Source organism: Symphalangus syndactylus, chromosome 2 (genome assembly GCF_028878055.3).
Source record: "Symphalangus syndactylus isolate Jambi chromosome 2, NHGRI_mSymSyn1-v2.1_pri, whole genome shotgun sequence".
NCBI classification, from domain to species: domain Eukaryota; kingdom Metazoa; phylum Chordata; class Mammalia; order Primates; family Hylobatidae; genus Symphalangus; species Symphalangus syndactylus.
In genome coordinates, this window is record NC_072424.2 from 41,918,401 (window position 1) to 41,935,964 (window position 17,564).

Below are 17,564 nucleotides of genomic sequence, written 5' to 3' on the forward strand. Positions count from 1 at the left end.
TTATTTATTTATTTTTTATTTTTATTTTTTGAGACGGAGTCTCGCTCTGTCGCCCAGGCTGGAGTGCAGTGGCGCGATCTTGGCTCACTGCAAGCTCCGCCTTCCGAGTTCACGCCATTCTCCTGCCTCAGCCTCCGGAGTAGCTGGGACTACAGGCGCCCGCCACTGCGCCCAGCTAATTTTTTGTATTTTTAGTAGAGACGGGGTTTCACCGTGGTCTCGATCTCCTGACCTCATGATCCACCCGCCTCGGCCTCCCAAAGTGCTGGGATTACAGGCGTGAGCCACCGCGCCCGGCAATGACCACGTCTTTTAACAAAGTAAGATTCCTTCTCATTTTGTAACATAAATCACTAGTGTGAATGTAACACATGTCTCACCTGAAATGTCAGGACCTGGATTAGTACTTTTTCTAGGGTTTGCTTATCGTTACATTAGAAAGACAATGATAGAAAAAGCATATAATTCATTTTTGCATGATTGCCTTTCATTACTTTGAAGGAATTGTGATCTGCCCAAACTTACAAAAAACTGAGACACAACTGGTTGTTTCTGTGGATGATCTTATGTCATTGCATCGGTCCATTAGGATCTCGCAGGCCAGCCCCTGGAACCCACCATGGATGTATTGCCACTGACTGGGCATCTCACACTGTATGCTGTAACAGATTGTTCTTTAAAATATTACAGTAGTGTGGCTGGGTGCGGTGGTGCACACCTGTAATCCCAGCACTTTGGGAGGCTGAGGCAGTTGGATCATGAGGTCAGGAGTTAGAGACCAGCCTGGCCAATATGGTGAAACTCCATCTCTACTAAAAAAATACAAAAATTAGCTGATCCTGGTGGTGCGTGCCTGTAATCCCAGCTACTCGGGAGGCTGAGGCAGAAGAATCACTTGAGCCCGGGAAGCGGAGGTTGCAGTGAGCCGAAATTGTGCCACTGCACTCCAGCCTGGGCGACAGAGCGAGACTCCATCTCAAAAAAACAACAACAAAAAAACCAGTAGTGTTATTTTTTGAAGTAGATAGTAAAAACGATTATTTTAATATTGTTTGGATGTGTCCAGTGATTCAATGCCTGGATAAATTGATCTCTTCTAATATTTCACTTTTTACCAAAGACTGTAGTTCAGTATGCTATGAGCCTTTAGCTTCAAGTGTCTCGGAAAGAATGAACTCATTTACAGGGTGCTCGTGTTCTAAGAGCAGGAACTTCTCATCAGAAAGAGATTACTTTAATGGGAGATTAAAATAAGCTGCTTAGTGGGATATCTTTGCAGTTCAGAATCAATGGATATAGGGACAAATGGAATTATAAGAAAGAGAAGAGGAGGAAGGAAGGCTTATAGCCTCAATATAACTTTCTTTGTTTTTTTTTTTTTGAGACAGAGTCTCGCTCTGTCGCCCAGGCTGGAGTGCAGTGGCACAATCTCAGCTCACTGCAAGCTCCGCCTCCCAGGTTCACGCCATTCTCCTGCCTCAGCCTCCTGAATAGCTGGGACTACAGGCACCCGCCACCATGCCTGGCTATTTTTTTTTTTTTTTGTATTTTTAGTAGAAACGGGTTTCACTGTGTTAGCTAGGATGGTCTCGATCTTCTGACCTCGTGATCCGCCCGTCTTGGCCTCCCAAAGTGCTGGGATTACAGGCGTGAGCCATCGTGCCCGGCTGCCTCAATATAACTTTCTTATCTGGTATTAGGTTTGTGAATTTGAGGATTCAAGATCTCTGTCGGTGCTAGGATGGCTTGGGTTTGCTTTTTGGGTATTCCGTAGCCATGGCCCTTGGTTGGCCTTGACTCTGATGCCATATTCCTGATTTTTTTTGCTGGACAAGCTTTCTTAACAAACCTGATACTCAGAGTCTGGCGGTGTAGAAAAAAGAGCATTGACCAGGGTTAGGGACACTGCGTTACCTGGCTCTGCTGCTAACCAGATGCCTAGTACTGAGCAAGTCATTTTGCCTCTTTGAGTTCCAGTTTCCTTTTCTGTAAGTGGCAGATTTAGACTTGATGTAAGACACTTCCCAAGGCCAAAAATCTGTGATTCACCTAGGCCAGAAAATCTTAAATATTTTTGAAGTATGACCTTCTTGCCCCATTTCATACCTGCTTTGACTCCCAGGAAGCTTAGGGCTACAACAGTGTCTAAAGACAGTACTCTCCCTACACTACATTTCTGGGATAAATGTGTCCTTAGGTACATTCCCTATAACTTGTGATAACCCATCTTTTTTTAAAATACTTCTCTTGCATACATGAGGTTTTCCTAAGGTACCTCAAAATAAAAGCAAAAGCTAATATTTTCATATACGTTACTACCACCAGCTGCCCAGTCCCATGAGAAATAAATACATGAAACTTGTTTCTTTGACTTTCGCTGTTAAAAAAAACTCCCAATAAGAAATTGGCTGGGCATGGCCGGGAGCAGCGGCTCACGCCTGTAATCCTAGCACTTTGGGAGTCCGAGGCGGGTGGATCACGAGGTCAGGAGATTGAGACCATCCTGGCTAACACGGTGAAACCCCGTCTCTCCTAAAAATACAAAAAATTAGCCGGGCAAGGTGGTGGGCGCCTGTAGTGCCAGCTACTCGAGAGGCTGAGGCAGGAGAATGGCGTGAATCCGGGAGGCGGAGCTTGCAGTGAGCTGAGATTGCACCACTGCACTCCAGCCTGAGTGACAGATCGAGACTCTGTCTCAAAAAAAAAAAAAAAAAAAAAAAAAAAAAAAAAATTGGCTGGGCATAGTGGCTTATGCCTGTAATCCCAGCACTTTGGGAGGCTGGAGCAGAAGGATTTCTGCTTCGAAGTTTGAGACCAGTCTGGATAACATGGCAAAACCTCGTCTCTACAAAAAATACAAAAATTAGCTGGGCATTGTGGCGTGCACCTGTTGTCCTAGCTACTTGGGAGGCTGAGGTGGGAGCATCACCTGAGCCTGGGAGGTTGAGGCTGCAGTGAGCTGTGACTGAGCCACTGCACTCCAGCCTGGGGATCAACAGAGTGACACCTTGTCTCAAAAAAAAAAAAAAAAAAAAAAAAAAGAAATGCAATGGAAAATTGATAATGGGGATGAATTAATAGTAGAGACAATAATTGTGGAGTTATTGATTGTAGGGCTATTGAAACTACAGGGAGACACATTTTAGGAAAAACTTGCTAATTATTAGAGCTGTGTGAAGGTGGAATGGGTTGCCTTTGAAGGTGGTAAGCACCACATCTCCAGGAGTAAGAGCAGATACTGCAGATGTGCTGTAAAGGGATTTAGCTTTGGGACCAGGGTTGGGCCATGTGACCTTTACAGCCTTTTGATCATAACATTCCCTTACAAGAAGTTCCTCTTTTCACCAGGAACACATTTCTCTTCTGAATTCAGTTTTCCTCCTTCACCTGGTATACCTGAGGCTTTTGACTCCCAACTGAAGAAATACTGGTCATGTTCCTACTCAGACCCCAGCAGTAAATAGCATGAAAAATACCTCACTTTGTAATTTATGTAACCCTTTAAAATGGTAAAAGTCCCAGAATATTTACATGTCTATATGTATATTTTTCTTAACTTTGAGATACCTTTTGATAAAAAGGACTATTTAATGAGATATTCACTAAGCCCATTTAAAATTTAGGCTAAATTTTAGACCATTTAAAGTTTAAAGTAAAGCTTAAAGATCAAAGAGAGTGGAGTGGGTAATAGAGTAGAGGAGGTTATTTTATTCTTGAAACTTAGATTACAGGTAGTCAATTATACTTTCTTTTGCTGCTGTGCTAGCTAAACAATGCTTCTCAAATTTTAATGTGCACAGAAGGACCTGGGGATCTTGTAAATATGCATATGCTGACTCCTTGGGTGGGGCCAAGATTCTGCATTTCTTTTTTTTTCTTTTTTCTTTCTTTCCTTTTTTTTTTTTTTGAGGTAGAGTCTCGCTCTGTCACCCAGGCTGGAATACAGTGGCGCAATCTCGGCTCACTGCAACCTCTGCCTCCCTGGGTTCAAGCAGTTCTTCTGCCTCAGCCTCCCAAGTAGATGGAATTACAGGCATGCACCACCATGCCTGGCTGATTTTTGTATTTTTAGTAGTGATGGGGTTTCACCATGTTGGCCAGGCTGGTCTTGAACTCCTGACCTCAAGTGATCTGCCTGCCTCAGCCTCACAAAGTGTTGGGATTACAGGAGTGAGCCACCGCACCCGGCCAGATTCTGCATTTCTAACAAGCTCACAGGTGATGTTGATGCTGCTGGTCCAGGTACCACTGAGTACAACCAAGGGGTCTAAGCCACTTTTCTTTTGTCAGGTCAATGGTCACGTACTTCCGTCGCATGGGAAGTATTTTCTCTAATCTCCACTTCTCTGGAAATGGAGGCACCATCACATCAGGGCAGCTCCTGGACACCCATCAGTTAGGTATAAAATTAGGCCAGTATTTGGTGCTTAGGCCATCAGACTTCAGGGTAGAGCTCCTGCATTCTCTTCCTTTGCCCCTGCTCATAGATTCGGTGCGTTCACTCTGGCAGTTTTCAATCTCCAGGTTTCTAGATGTTGGGATGGGGTGCTACTGAGATCACAATCTTTACTCTTTCTTCATTTAATAAGCCCCTTGATCAAAATTACTACTAAAATATGTTTTGGAGGTTTTATTTCCCACCCCACTCTCCAAATTTGTCAGCCACCTTAAAATTAAGCAGATGTTTTAATTAGTCTTCAGTGTGTTGGATCAGCCAGTTTATTTCCCAAGTTCTTCATCTGCAAAATGATGGGGTTGGACCAGATAATTTGGAAGGTTTCTTTCAGCCTCCAGCACTGTAATATATCATTATAAGTTTTCTAAGAAGATGGCAAATTACCGAGAACCTTTTTAACTGATTCAGTTTAGTTCCAAAATGTCTGCAGTGATATATACCTGTGCATAGAAGACTGGACTATTGATCTGACTTTTTGGACTTGTTGGAAGATTATTTTAAAATAAGGAAGTGAGAAAACCCCAGATACAGCACAGAAATTATTTCCTCTTTTTACTGGGGCTCTATTCTTTACTTCAAATCTCAATGGAATATAAAAATAGATTCTGTTAGACTGTGTGGGAAAGGACTCTGTGGGTGATATTGAGTGTTTTTGCAAAAGTTCTCATTTGTGTGATGTGTGTGTGTGTGTGTGTGTGTGTGTGTGTGTGTGTGTGTGTGTGTGTTGAGGGTGGAGGGAAGCATTAAACCGAATTCTCCCGATATTATTTATTAATAGTATTACAGCGGAGATCTTGTCTGCTTCTTTATATGCATTATTTTCTCTTTGCCTCGCCCCTCCCTCTCCATTCCCATTGTGTTTCAGAAGCACTCATGGTACCCACAAGTATCATATATTTTGCCTTTGATTTCCATGGGAAAAATTTAGAGGGATATGTCTATATATATACATTTGGCCTGCCTTTGTTGATATTAATGTTCTAGTCTGAATATTAAACTACAGTTTAAAAGAAAAAATAAGGGCTGGGTGCAGTGGCTCACAACTGTAATTCTAACAGTTTGGGAGACTGCGGGGAACAGATTGCTTGAGGCCAGGAGTTCAAGACCAGCCTGGGCAATGTGGCGGAAACCCTGTCTCTACAAAAAATACAAAAATTAGCTGGACGTGGTGGCATGTGCTTGTGATCCCAGCTACTGGAGAGGCTGAGGTGGGAAGACTGCTCGAGCCCTGGAAGTTGAGGCTGTAGTGAGTTGTGATTGCGGCACTGCACTCCAGCCTGGGAGACAGAGCGAGACCCTGTCTCAAAGAAAAAGAAAAATAAAGGAATATTTAAAAATGCTTTCAGCTAATCAAATGGATTCCAAAATGTTTTCCTAAGTTAATTAACTAATTAATTAATGTTTTCTAGTTTTATTGAGGTATACTTGACAAATAAAAATTGTATATATTCAAAAAATTGTATATATTCAAGGTGTACAAAGTGATTTTTTTATACCTATACTTTGTGAAATGATTATCACAATCAAATTAATTAACACATACATCAGCACACGTAGTTACCATTGTGTGTGTGTGTGTGTGTGTGTGGTGAGAACACTTAAAGTCTAGTCTTAGCAAATTTCAAGTAAAAAATGTGGTATTATTAACTATAATCACCATGCTGTACATTAGATTCTCAGAGTTTATTCTTTTTTTTTTTTTTTTTTGAGACAGAGTCTCGCTCTGTCATCAAGCTGGAGTGCAGTGGCGTGATCTCGGCTCACTGCAACCTCCGCCTCCAGGGTTCAAGCGATTCTCCTGCCTCAGCCTCCTGAGTAGCTGGGACTACAGGCACGTGCCAACACGCCCAGCTAATTTTTGTATTTTTAGTAGAGATGGGGTTTCACCATGTTGGCCAGGATGGTCTCGATGTCTTGACCTCATGATCCTCCCGCCTCGGCCTCCCAAACTGCTGGGATTACAGGCATGAGCCACCGCGTCTGAGTTTATTCATCTTAAAACTGAAAGTTCAACTCTTTGACCAGCATCTCCCCAAGTCCCCCTCTTTACCCCTGTCCCTGGTAAACACCGTTGTATTCTCTGCTTCTATGAGTTCAACTTTTTTGGATTCCACATATAAGTGAGATCATACTGTGTTTGCCTTCCTGTATCTGGGTTATTTCACTTTGCATAATGTCCTCCAGGTTCATCCACATTGTCACAAATGGCAAGATTTTCTTCTTTCTTATAGCTAAAAAATATTCCATTGTGTAACTTTTTTTAATTTTTTTTTTTTTTTTTTTTGAGACAGAGTCTTGCTCTTCCCCCAGGCTGAAGTGCAGTGGCGCGATCTTGGCTCACTGCAAGCTCTGCCTCCTGGGTTCATGCCATTCTCCTGCCTCAGCCTCCCGAGTAGCTGGGACTACAGGCGCCCGCCAACATGCCCGGCCAATTTTTTGTATTTTTAGTAGAGACGGGGTTTCACTGTGTTAGCCAGGATGGTCTTGATCTCCTGACCTTGTGATCCACCCGCCTCGGCCTCCCAAAGTGCTGGGATTACAGGCTTGAGCCACCACGCCCGGCAACTTTTTTTAATTTAAAAAGAAACTTTTTTCTGAAATAATTTGTGTTCATCATAATGTTAAAGAAGAAAAAAACCCCTGTAAGTTCTAATTTTTCCCCTTTTATAAATAATATTGCAATAAATGTTCATATAGCTTCATGCCTAAATCTTTGTGAATCTCTGTTAATTTCCTCTGGATCATACTGCTATAGAGCCCCCAGAGACAGGGTTGCAAGCCTGCTCTCAGCATCTCCTCACCCTCCCCCATGCAACCTGAATCTACCGCCTTCCTTACTGCTATTTATTTTATTTTATTCCCTTTATGCTTGGTTCAGTCTGTTGTTTACATTTGCAGTTTCTCTTGCAAAGATAGTCATATGGAGAACGTGTACCCTCCTCCCCTCAGGGAAAGAGTTCATAAGAAGATGAATGCTTTTTATGACAGTTACCCGGTGTAATGCATCGGGTGTTTTACATGTATTTATTCCTCCCACAACCCCGAGTGCACAGATGGTTTCAGCGCCATTTTGCAGATGAGAAAACTAAGGTTCAGAGAGGTTAAATGATTGGGGTAAGCACTGGAACTCACTTTGGAACACAGGGCCTTTGGGCCTAGAAAGCTTACACTTGGCCTTGTTTCTCCCCTAAGTCTTCCCTCTCCACCCTCCTCTTCCACACTGAGACAAAGAATGAAGAATGCTCAAGGAAGAGAAAGGATCAGAGAAAATGACGCTTCCCTGAGTGCTCCAGGCCGTAAGTTTCCAAGTCAGGCTGAGCATTGGCAATTTCCCTGCACTATGTTTAAAATGTGGATACCTGGGCCGCACCCCAGACCTACTGAATAGGAATCTCTAGAGGTTTGTCCTGGGAATATGAATTTCAAAAAACCTTCAAGTTGGTTCTGCTGTGCAGCCCAGCTTTGAGCTTTGCTCCATGCCTGGTGTCTTGTCTTTTGGTTTTTGGGTCACAGGAGCCCGTGATAGCTCAGGCCCTGTGGTCTGTTACAGGCTATTATGGGCTGTTACGGGCAGGTCATGACTCAGTAGTCCCAAGGGGCTCAGAGCTTGGCCTTGGCACGTCACAGGCAGCAGCCCTGAGAGAAGAGAAGGGAGTCAGACCCTCTGAACAAAGGGGAAGTTGCTGCGCTGTGCTTGGTGTGGTGGCCTCGCAGATGGTAAGTCATGGACGACTTCTGGGGCTTATGGGGCACCTTGCAGGACTAAGGGGAAAATCTAGGCTTGGATCTCTTGAAAGCAATGATTGTGGTGCTGCTGTCCTGCTGCCTGGTGGCTGTGGGCTGTTGGGTTTGCTCTTTCTCTGCTGTGGGTTAAGCCACTCTGCAATTGCCTCCTCCAGGATCCTCCTTAAATACCCCCCGCTGAAGGACGCTTTCTTTTTCTCTTCCTTTTTGAAATGATCTTTTTGATTTGGGGAAGAAGATACCCAGCTGGGATGGTGAAATCCTTCCAATGTCACCAAAAAGCTACAGTCTGTCCAAGAGTCACCTGGGGTTTCCCCTGCCTGATACCCTAACTGCCTTGCAGAATCAGGGGCTGTTCACACTCCTGACTGTGGGTCACTGCCTGCTGCTCCTGGAATAGTTAACGAGGACTAATGCCTACAATAGATTTTGTGCCCATGGAAATTTTCCCCTGAGCCTTCAGAGTCGCCCAGGATTACAGTTTTCCTGCAAAGCCGAGAGCTCTTGGTGGGGTGGTAAACTCGGCCTCTCCTGCCGCTTCGGCGGCCACCCAGAGAGGGCCTTCTCCTGTTCGCGTTACACTTTCATGGTCCCTCAAAGAAGTGTCTGCAAGTCCCTATGTCAACTGTGTTTGGTGAGCCATGGGGAAAAGGGAGTGATGAATGCTGAAATTTCCGCTCGTATGAGAATTTCAAGTTTGCACCTGTCTCTGTCTGAATTTTCTAATGTATGCCAGAATGGAAACATCAGATGTAGGAATTTTATCGGTCAATTTCTTACCCTGTTGTTTCAGTATTTTTTGCATCTCACTTCTCCTGGAACTATTACTAGAAGAGAATAGTAGAATTCAGGAGAGACCTGACATCTGTGTTACCCTCTTTCAAAACCCTTTTATCAACATTATTTCATTTGGCTTGTGCAGCTTCCCTATAAGGCAGATGTTAATGTTATTTCTGTTTTAAAGATGACAAAAACAAGGCCCAGGCAGGTTCAGTGACTTGCCCAAAGATACACATCTGCTTTTCCATTAGGGCTAGGATCAGGGTTGAGGGCCTCCTGTCTTGTAGTCCAAGGCCTGGTTATTGCCTTATGTAGATATCAGAGCCAACTGTTCATCTGATGGTTATTTATTGAGCATCTATTATATTCTCAAGACCCTGTGTTGGGTGCTGATTTAGAGCAGGAAAGACACAGTCACTGCTGTGATGGCATCTACATTCAAAACCAGCGCTATCCAAAAAATGTATAATGTGGGCCATATGTGAAATTTAAAATTTTTTAGCAGCTGCAGTAATTTAAAAAAAGTAAGAAGAAACAAGTAAAATTAATTTTAATGATACAGTTTATGTAATAAATCTAAAATATTCTCTTATTGATACATAAGCAATATAACAATTATTGAGATATTTTACATCTTTCTTTTTTTTTTTTTTTTTTTTTTTTGAGACAGAGTCTCGCTCTGTCGCCCGGGCTGGAGTGCAGTGGCGCAATCTCGGCTCACTGCAAGCTCCGCCTCCCGGGTTCACGCCATTCTCCTGCCTCAGCCTCCGAGTAGCTGGGACTACAGGCGCCCGCCACCGCGCCCGGCTAATTTTTTGTATTTTTTAGTAGAGACGGGGTTTCACCGTGGTCTCGATCTCCTGACCTCGTGATCCGCCCGCCTCGGCCTCCCAAAGTGCTGGGATTACAAGCGTGAGCCACCGCGCCTGGCCACATCTTTCTTTTATATTTGAAATTTAGTATGTGTTTTGTAGACAACACAGAACTTGAATGTTCAGTAGCCATATGTAGCCAGTGACTACCATATTGGACAGTGAAGCTCAAAAAGAATGTTTACTTTTCAGAGAATAGGAGCCATGTATCAGTTAATATTTTAATTTTTTTTTTTTTTTGAGACAGAGTTTTGCCCTTGTTTCCCAGGCTGGAGTGCAGTGGCACCATCTAGGCTCACTGCAACCTCCACCTCCTGGGTTAAAGCAATTCTCCTGTCTCCAAGCAATTCTCCTGTCTCAGCCTCCCAAGTAGCTGGGATTACAGGCGTGTGCCACCACACCTGGCTAATTTTGTGTGGTTTTTTTTTTTTAGTAGAGATGGGATTTCTCCATGTTGGCCAATTCCTGACCTCAGGTGATCCACCCACCTCAGCCTCCCAAAGTGCTGGGATTACAGGCATGAGCCACCACGCCTGGCCTAATATTTTAATATTTTAAGTGTTAAAAGTACACCTCTTCTAGTTTTTTCATTCATTCATTTATTCAGTCATTTCAAAGGTACTGAATGAGCATCTGCCAAGATATTGAATGAACGTGCTGGAACGTTATATAACACTGCTTTATTTATTTATTTATTTTGAGACGGAGTCTTTCTCTGTCACCCAGGCTGGAGTGCAGTGGCGTGATCTCTGCTCACCGCAACCTCTGCCTCCCAGGTTCAAGAAATTCTCTTGCCTCAGCCTCCCGAATAGCTGGAATCACAGGCGTGCACCACTGCGCCCAGCTTATTTTATTTTATTTTATTTTATTTTTAATAGAGATGGGGTTTCACCATGTTAGCCAGGCTGGTCTCAAACTCCTGACCTCAGGTGATCCATCTGCCTTGGCCTCCCAAAGTGCTGGAATTACAGGCGTGAGCCACAGCGTCCGGCCTTTTTTTTTCTTTCTTTCTCTCACTACTGACCTCTTCTTTCTTGTTTTTCCTTCCCACTCCCCACTTCTTTGTTCCCTTCTGTATTTTGTCACCTGTTTAGCTGTGTTCCCAAGCTCCAGAAATACAGTGTTGAGACAAAATTGGCTTTGATTAACAATAGAGTTTCTGTCCTCGAAATGACAGCTTACCATCAGAACTAATGAAATGGAGCTCCTGGCAGCCTTTGTGAAGACAGAATCAAACCAGGGTGCTTGTCTGCCCTTCAAAAAATAATGTTTGGCCTTGGGCCGAGTTAAATAGGTTATTGTTGCATCTATGCAATGGAATACCATCCAGACCTCAGAGAGAACCAGGCAGTTCTCTTTGTGTTGATATAGAAAGTCTGCCAGGATTTATAAAAAGAAAAAAACTAAGATACAGAAGAGTGTGTATAGTATAATGTGATTTAGGTATATTTTAAAAAGAAATATATTTATGTTGGTATATGCATTACTTTTTTTCCTGAAAGGATACACAAAAAACTGTTGATAGTGATTACCTTTGGGTGAATGGAGGACATTTTCAACTTTTTGTTTTAGACATTTCTCCAGTGTTTTAAGTTTTCTATGTTCATGTGTTACTTTTTGTTGTTTGTTTGAGACAGGGTCTTGCTCTGTTGCCCAGGCTAGAGTGCAGTGGCACCATCACAGCTCACGGAAGCCTCAACCTTCCAGGCTCAAGCAATCCTCTCATCTCAGCCTCTTGAATAGCTGGGACCACAGGTGTGCACCACCATGCCCGGTTAATTAAAAAAAAAATTATTTTGGTAGAGATAGGATCTCACTATGTTGCCCAGGCTAGTCTCGAACTCCTGGACTGAAGCAGTCCTCCCCTTGTCCTCCCAAAGTGTTGTGATGACAGGCATGAGCCACCACACCCAGGCTGTTTTACTTTTAGTTAGGAATTTTGAAGAGAAAAATGATAGAATCTAGAGGAAGATGTTGGGCTTGCACTCAGATAATTGAAGTAGGGTGCACTTCAAGTTAAGTTCGCATGAACAGACTTGGTGGCCTTTTTCCTTAGCTTCATTAGGGTGACGTGATAAGTGGAAGCAATGTGGTATCGGTTTGTGTTATTGTTGTAATGACTGCACTGTCACTCACTCGGGGTGGGCTAATGCCTGTAAAGAGAGAACAGCTACTTATCACTGAGTCATATTTTGACTCTTGTCAAATTTAGGCTGATGTCTTCTTAGGTTACTACAATCTTTATGACAATCAGTAAGAGAATAAGGGTGTGTATTTCCAGATTACAGAAACTGGTTGAGCCACCTGAGGCAATTCACTTGGGCACTCTGGATCTATTTTTGTTCTCTTTAAAATGCTTACAGGGAAAATATGTTGACATCTCAGACATTTACAACCATGAAATTTCTTGATTCCAACTATGTGTGATTTTACATACCTTGCATTTCATTACTGGGTCTTGATCTAATATTTTTCCAAATCCTATCAAGGTATGGTAGTATATTCATTTCAGCTAACAAACTATCCTTCACAATAGAATTTTAAACGAAACTTTAAATGTGTTAATAATAACTTTTTGTTTATGGACATTAGCTCAAGTTGAGTCTTAGGAGTATATCACATTATACCATTATCTGTGTGGGTATGAAGGAATGTATGTATTTAACATTTTACATGTACTGTTTACTATGGTCTGCATGAAGATTTATGCATGTGGGTTCATAGAAAGATGATGGGGGCAGAGGAAATGGGGGTAAATATGCATTACAGAATGGGTTTGTTAATTTCCCTGTTATTACAGGATGTTTTCACAGCTTTTCAATTTGGTTTCCACCAGCCATTCACATGACCCAGAGTAGGTCTGAGATGGCCCAGGAAAGAGGATGATTTAATGCCTTAAATGATTCTTGATCTGCCCATTGGAGAAATTATTGAAACCACAATAGGCTTGTCATATGGTCTTCATTCTGGGCAGAAAAATTTCAATTTCAGACAGTTTGGTAAAATTTAGACTGAAATAGGACAGTTGGTTTTCTAAGACACAGAAAAATGAACAAAATCAGTAATTGATCAAAATTGCCTGTTCTGTGGGAAAAAATTTGGGGACTTTTAAAATTTTCACTGTTTATGTTTAGAAAAACAATACTGGTCTCTTACTGATAATGTTTTATGTGTGGTAATTGCCTAGTAAATGGTGGTTGGATGGATGACTGGAGGAGTGAGTATATTCGTGAATTATTATCCGTTTTCCTAACTCTTGGGACCATTTTGAATGTCCCAGTTGCAGAAAAGATGTCCCTCCCATGAGCATCCTATGTAGGGGCTTGATGCCCTTTGGATTGTCAGCCATTTCCATGGAGCAAATTTGTCTTTGGTAACATAGGGTGTTTCTAAACAGAAAATTACTCTTCAAGTTCGAACAAGAGCCTACACAGCACATGTATTTTTCTGTGTCCATAGTTAAAAATGTGCCAGATACAACAACCTGTCCCACAGAAGAATTGAGTATGCCAATCTAGGAGCTAGTTAATAATGGAATTGTTAGTTCCTTGGGATATATATAGGTCTGTCTCTGCAGAGATTAAATTGGCTGTGTCTTTTTTTTTTTTAAAAGGAGAGCATAAAAGTGAGGATCTATAGAGTTTTGGAGGAAACCTCTAGAATTGGCTTAGTCATTTTGGGAATTCCTTGGTACTTTTTCTTCTGGGTTTATAACTTCTGAATATGTGCATCTTCTCCATCACCATTAAGAAGTCAGACCATCTTAGATTCTTATGTAAGAAAATGCTGGTTGAATGTGCCTATTTTGTCTACCAACTTGCCTGTTTCACAGACTGCTGGTTTACTCTCCAACATCTGATAACACAGGAAATAGCGGGGGAGGCCGACGATGAAATGAAAATGCTCTACTTTTAAATTAGACTAAAATAAGTTTCTTTTTAACGTAAAGCTAATGTTTGAGGCTGTAGTTGTAGTTAAAGCTTGCAATAAGATAAGAAGGACATTCATCATAACTAGCAGATAGAATAATATTAGCACTAGCTGTTGACTCGGCTTTTAGAGCATGTGAAATGTGGGAAAACATTTCTGTTGCAGGATCTGGCGTTTAGGATTCCAAACGGAACCAACCCGTTAACTTGTTCTGAACCAGGGTTTTCCTTTTATTTTCTAATATTTTCTGAATATCCTTGCTCAGAGCCTGGGTTTGTTGCCAGAAACGGTCTCTGACTGTGATTGTATTTTTGTGTTATAGATTTTTTTCTGGAAAAATGTAATGCTGAAATAACTGTATAATTATTTGGCAGCCTAAATATTTATTTTTATTTTGTAGTCACTTTGAATTAGGAGTCCCTGTAGGTTATAGAAATCCTTTAAATAGTGTTTTGCCCTAGTCTTTCCCATGGTCCAGGGTATGCATGTGATTAAAACTTGCCCATACTCTGCAAAACAATCTAGCTTTAGAGTCTTTGATGGGGAAACAGAGACAAGAAGCCATTGAGTCAACAAGATGGAAATATGGAATATGAACATTAGAAAAGGGCCAGTGCAGCACTTTGGGAGGCTGAGGCTGGAGGATTGCTTGAGCCCAGGAGTTTGAGACCAGCCTGGGCAATATAGCAATACCTCTATCTCTACAAAAATAAAGTAAAATAATTATCTAGGTGTGGTGGCATGCGCCTGTGGTCCCAGCTACTTGAGAGACTGAGGTGGGAGGATCGCTTGAGCTCAGGAATCCAAGACTTCAGTGAGCTAGGACAGCGCCACTGCACTCCAGCCTAGGCAACAGAGGGAGACCGTGAAAAAAATAAAGAAAGAAAGAAAGAAAGGAGGGAGGGAGAGAAGGGAAGGGACGGGGAGGGGAGGGGAGGGTAGGGGAGGAGAGGGAAAAGGAAACTTTGGGATCATCTGCACTAATCCCTTTAGTTTAAAATAAACAAAGTAGGACCCAGAGGGGTTAGATGACTTGCCCAATATTAGTAAGTGGCATAGATGAGACTGTAAATTTATGTTTATATTCATCAAATATTTATTGAGTTTATGGAGTGTCTGCCATGGGTGCAGCACTGTGCAAGATCCAGGGGAGACTTGATGAAAAAGTCAGATGCACCCCCTGCTGTTGTGAAGTTTATGCGTCCTAGCAGGAGAGGGACACTAAACAGCCAGTTACACTATTAATTACTTAATGCCAGGAGTATCCAGAGGTATGAAAGATGCTCCCTTTGAATCATAAAGCAGACCTGTGATATCATGGGGGCCTCTTTGATAGGTCCTTACAGCATCCTTTAAAGAAAAAAATAACTGTCCTGAGCAACCATCTTGAAAAAGAGAAGAAAAGGCCCAGCTTGTAATTATGGCAAATGTTACCTGCTTGGCTATTTAATGGTATCCTAGAGCCCAGGTTAACTATGGCTTTCAGGCAGGGCAGTCATTTTTTCAGAGTAGTAATTAGGACTATCTAAACTTTTAGAGTAGCTTTATTCAAGCACTCAATTTTAAAATTAGCATTTTGCTTCTTAAGTTTGTAGACAGCAGTGATGCTGATGTGAATATATTAATATGTTCCCACAGTTTGCAGATTTTACATTCTAAATGTGTGTCTATTGCAAAGTAATAAGGATCAATATAAAATTCTGCACAGAGTCCAACAGATGCACAAGAACAGGATAAAGGGATATGTATTTTAAGAGTAGCATATGAAGATCTGGTGGCTTTAGTTGAAGACATGAGTCAACAGAGCAATGTCACTTCCAAGAAAGTGTTACGTGAAGGTTTATGAACAGAAGTATTGGCATCAGAGAAGAAGCTCTTCCTCTACCTTGCATTTGTCAGCTTATCTGGAGAAGTATTCAACATTTCAGTGGCAGGCTGACCGAGGAGTGCACACACAAATCATCCATCCATCCATCCATCCATCCATCCATCCATCAATCCATCCATCCACTCATCTATCTATCCAGCTATTCATCTTTCCGTCTATCCATCCAGTTATCCATCCATCCGTCCATCTGTCCAGCCATCCATTCATTTATTCGCCCATTTTGTTTATTGCCCCTTTAACAGAATGGAAGCCTCCCTCAGAAGAGCAGGGTGGGGTGGGAAGTTGGGGGGATTGCTCACTGCTGTCTTCCTGGGGCCTGTAACAGTACTTGACATGGCAGGCCCTTGATAAATTGTTGAATGATTGAATAGAATGAATGTGAGAATTTCAAATTCTGTCAGATGAGAAATAGTTGAAGGAAGTGAACTTGTTGTAAAGAAAAGAAGTTTTATTGGAGCCACGAGAACTATCATTAGAGTTTTGAAGGCCTGTCACATGGAAGAGCAGAGGGGCAGGACCTTTTCTATGTTTCTACAGTGGACAGGGCAAGGAGCAATGGATGAAAACTGCAACAATGGCAGGAATGGCAACAAGGCAGGTTTAGGAAGCCCTCATAATCTGAAGACAACTGATCCTGGGAAAAGCTTACTTAAGGTGGATACAATTAAGCCTGGGTCAAAATTTCATAGTAAATACAAAAGTAAATTTTTGATTGGGAATTTTATTTTGAAAAACAAAACTAAACATAAAGAAAATAAGTTTGTTTATTATATTAACACAGTTTTGATTATAATTTCAGCTATAGGCTAATTTTGCAGTCAAATGCTCTGCCACTGAGCTATACCCCTTTTATAGGCTAATTCTAAAACCCCACAAGGACTAAATCAATTGTTGTTAGGTTTTGTACAGGAGGGGTTGAGTACATTTTTTTTTTTTTTTTTTTTTTTTTTTGAGACGGAGTCTTGCTCTGTCCCCCAGGCTGGAGTGCAGTGGCGCAAGCTCGGCTCACTGCAAGCTCCGCCTCCCGGGTTCACGCCATTCTCCTGCCTCAGCCTCCCGAGTAGCTGGGACTACAGGCGCCCACCACCACGCCCGGCTAATTTTTTTTTTTTTTTTTTTGTATTTTTAGTAGAGACAGGGTTTCACCGTGTTAGCCAGGATGGTCTCGATCTTCTGACCTTGTGATCCGCCCGCCTCGGCCTCCCAAAGTGCTGGGATTACAAGCTTGAGCCACCGCGCCTGGCCGGGGGTTGAGTACATTTTTATGACATAATTTTATGCTAAAACAATGTAACATTTCTGTCTTTTTTTTCTTTTTTTTGAAACGGAATCTTGCTCTGTCAGAGTAAGCTGGAGTGCAGTGGCGATCTCGGCTCACTACAACCTCCAGCTCCCTGGTTCAAGCGATTCTGCTGCCTCAGCCTCCCAAGTAGCTGGGATTACAGGCATGCACCACCATGCCCAGCTAATTTTTATATTTTTAGTAGAGATGGGGTTTCACCATGTTGGCCAGGATGGTCTTGTGATCCGCCCGCCTTGGCCTCCCAAAGCGCTGGGATTACAGGCGTGAGCCACTGCGCCCAGCCACAATATAACATTTCTTAGTTCACATTTGGTTTTTTAAAACAGCTATATTGAAATATGATTCACAACACATTTGACTTTCACAATTTTCTTAAGGCCTCCTCTTAACCACCATGTAATCTTACTTGATTTTGATTATTGGAAAGCATCTGTATGGGTTTTCTTCTGTCCAGTAGGTAACCTCTCTAACTGTCAGCAGCTTTACTTGTGATACAGTTTTCCAACATCACTTTCATCAACTTCAAAAAATTTCTCTATTGCAAAATCTAGAATTACCCTGTAAAACCAAATCACACTGCATTCATAGTTT

The 17,564-nt window shown here is 42.2% G+C and overlaps 1 protein-coding gene across 10 annotated transcripts in view; it reads left to right on the top strand.

Annotated features, from left to right (window-relative positions):
• Positions 1-17,564, top strand: part of PIK3AP1 (phosphoinositide-3-kinase adaptor protein 1) — a 133,146-nt gene that overhangs the window by 12,931 nt on the left and 102,651 nt on the right. Inside the window, exons 1-2 of one of the 10 annotated variants that reach the window (XM_063628917.1) lie at positions 7,514-7,570; positions 7,649-7,752. The exons of 4 other annotated variants lie outside the window; for them this stretch is intronic. In XM_063628917.1, coding sequence (XP_063484987.1) covers positions 7,689-7,752 — 64 coding nt within the window. In that variant the 5' untranslated portion in view covers positions 7,514-7,570; positions 7,649-7,688. Of the gene's footprint in view, positions 1-7,513; positions 7,571-7,648; positions 7,753-8,101; positions 8,835-17,564 lie in introns of those variants that run through there. 5 more of the 10 variants (XM_063628908.1, XM_063628922.1, XM_063628938.1 and 2 more) reach the window with 5 other exon arrangements.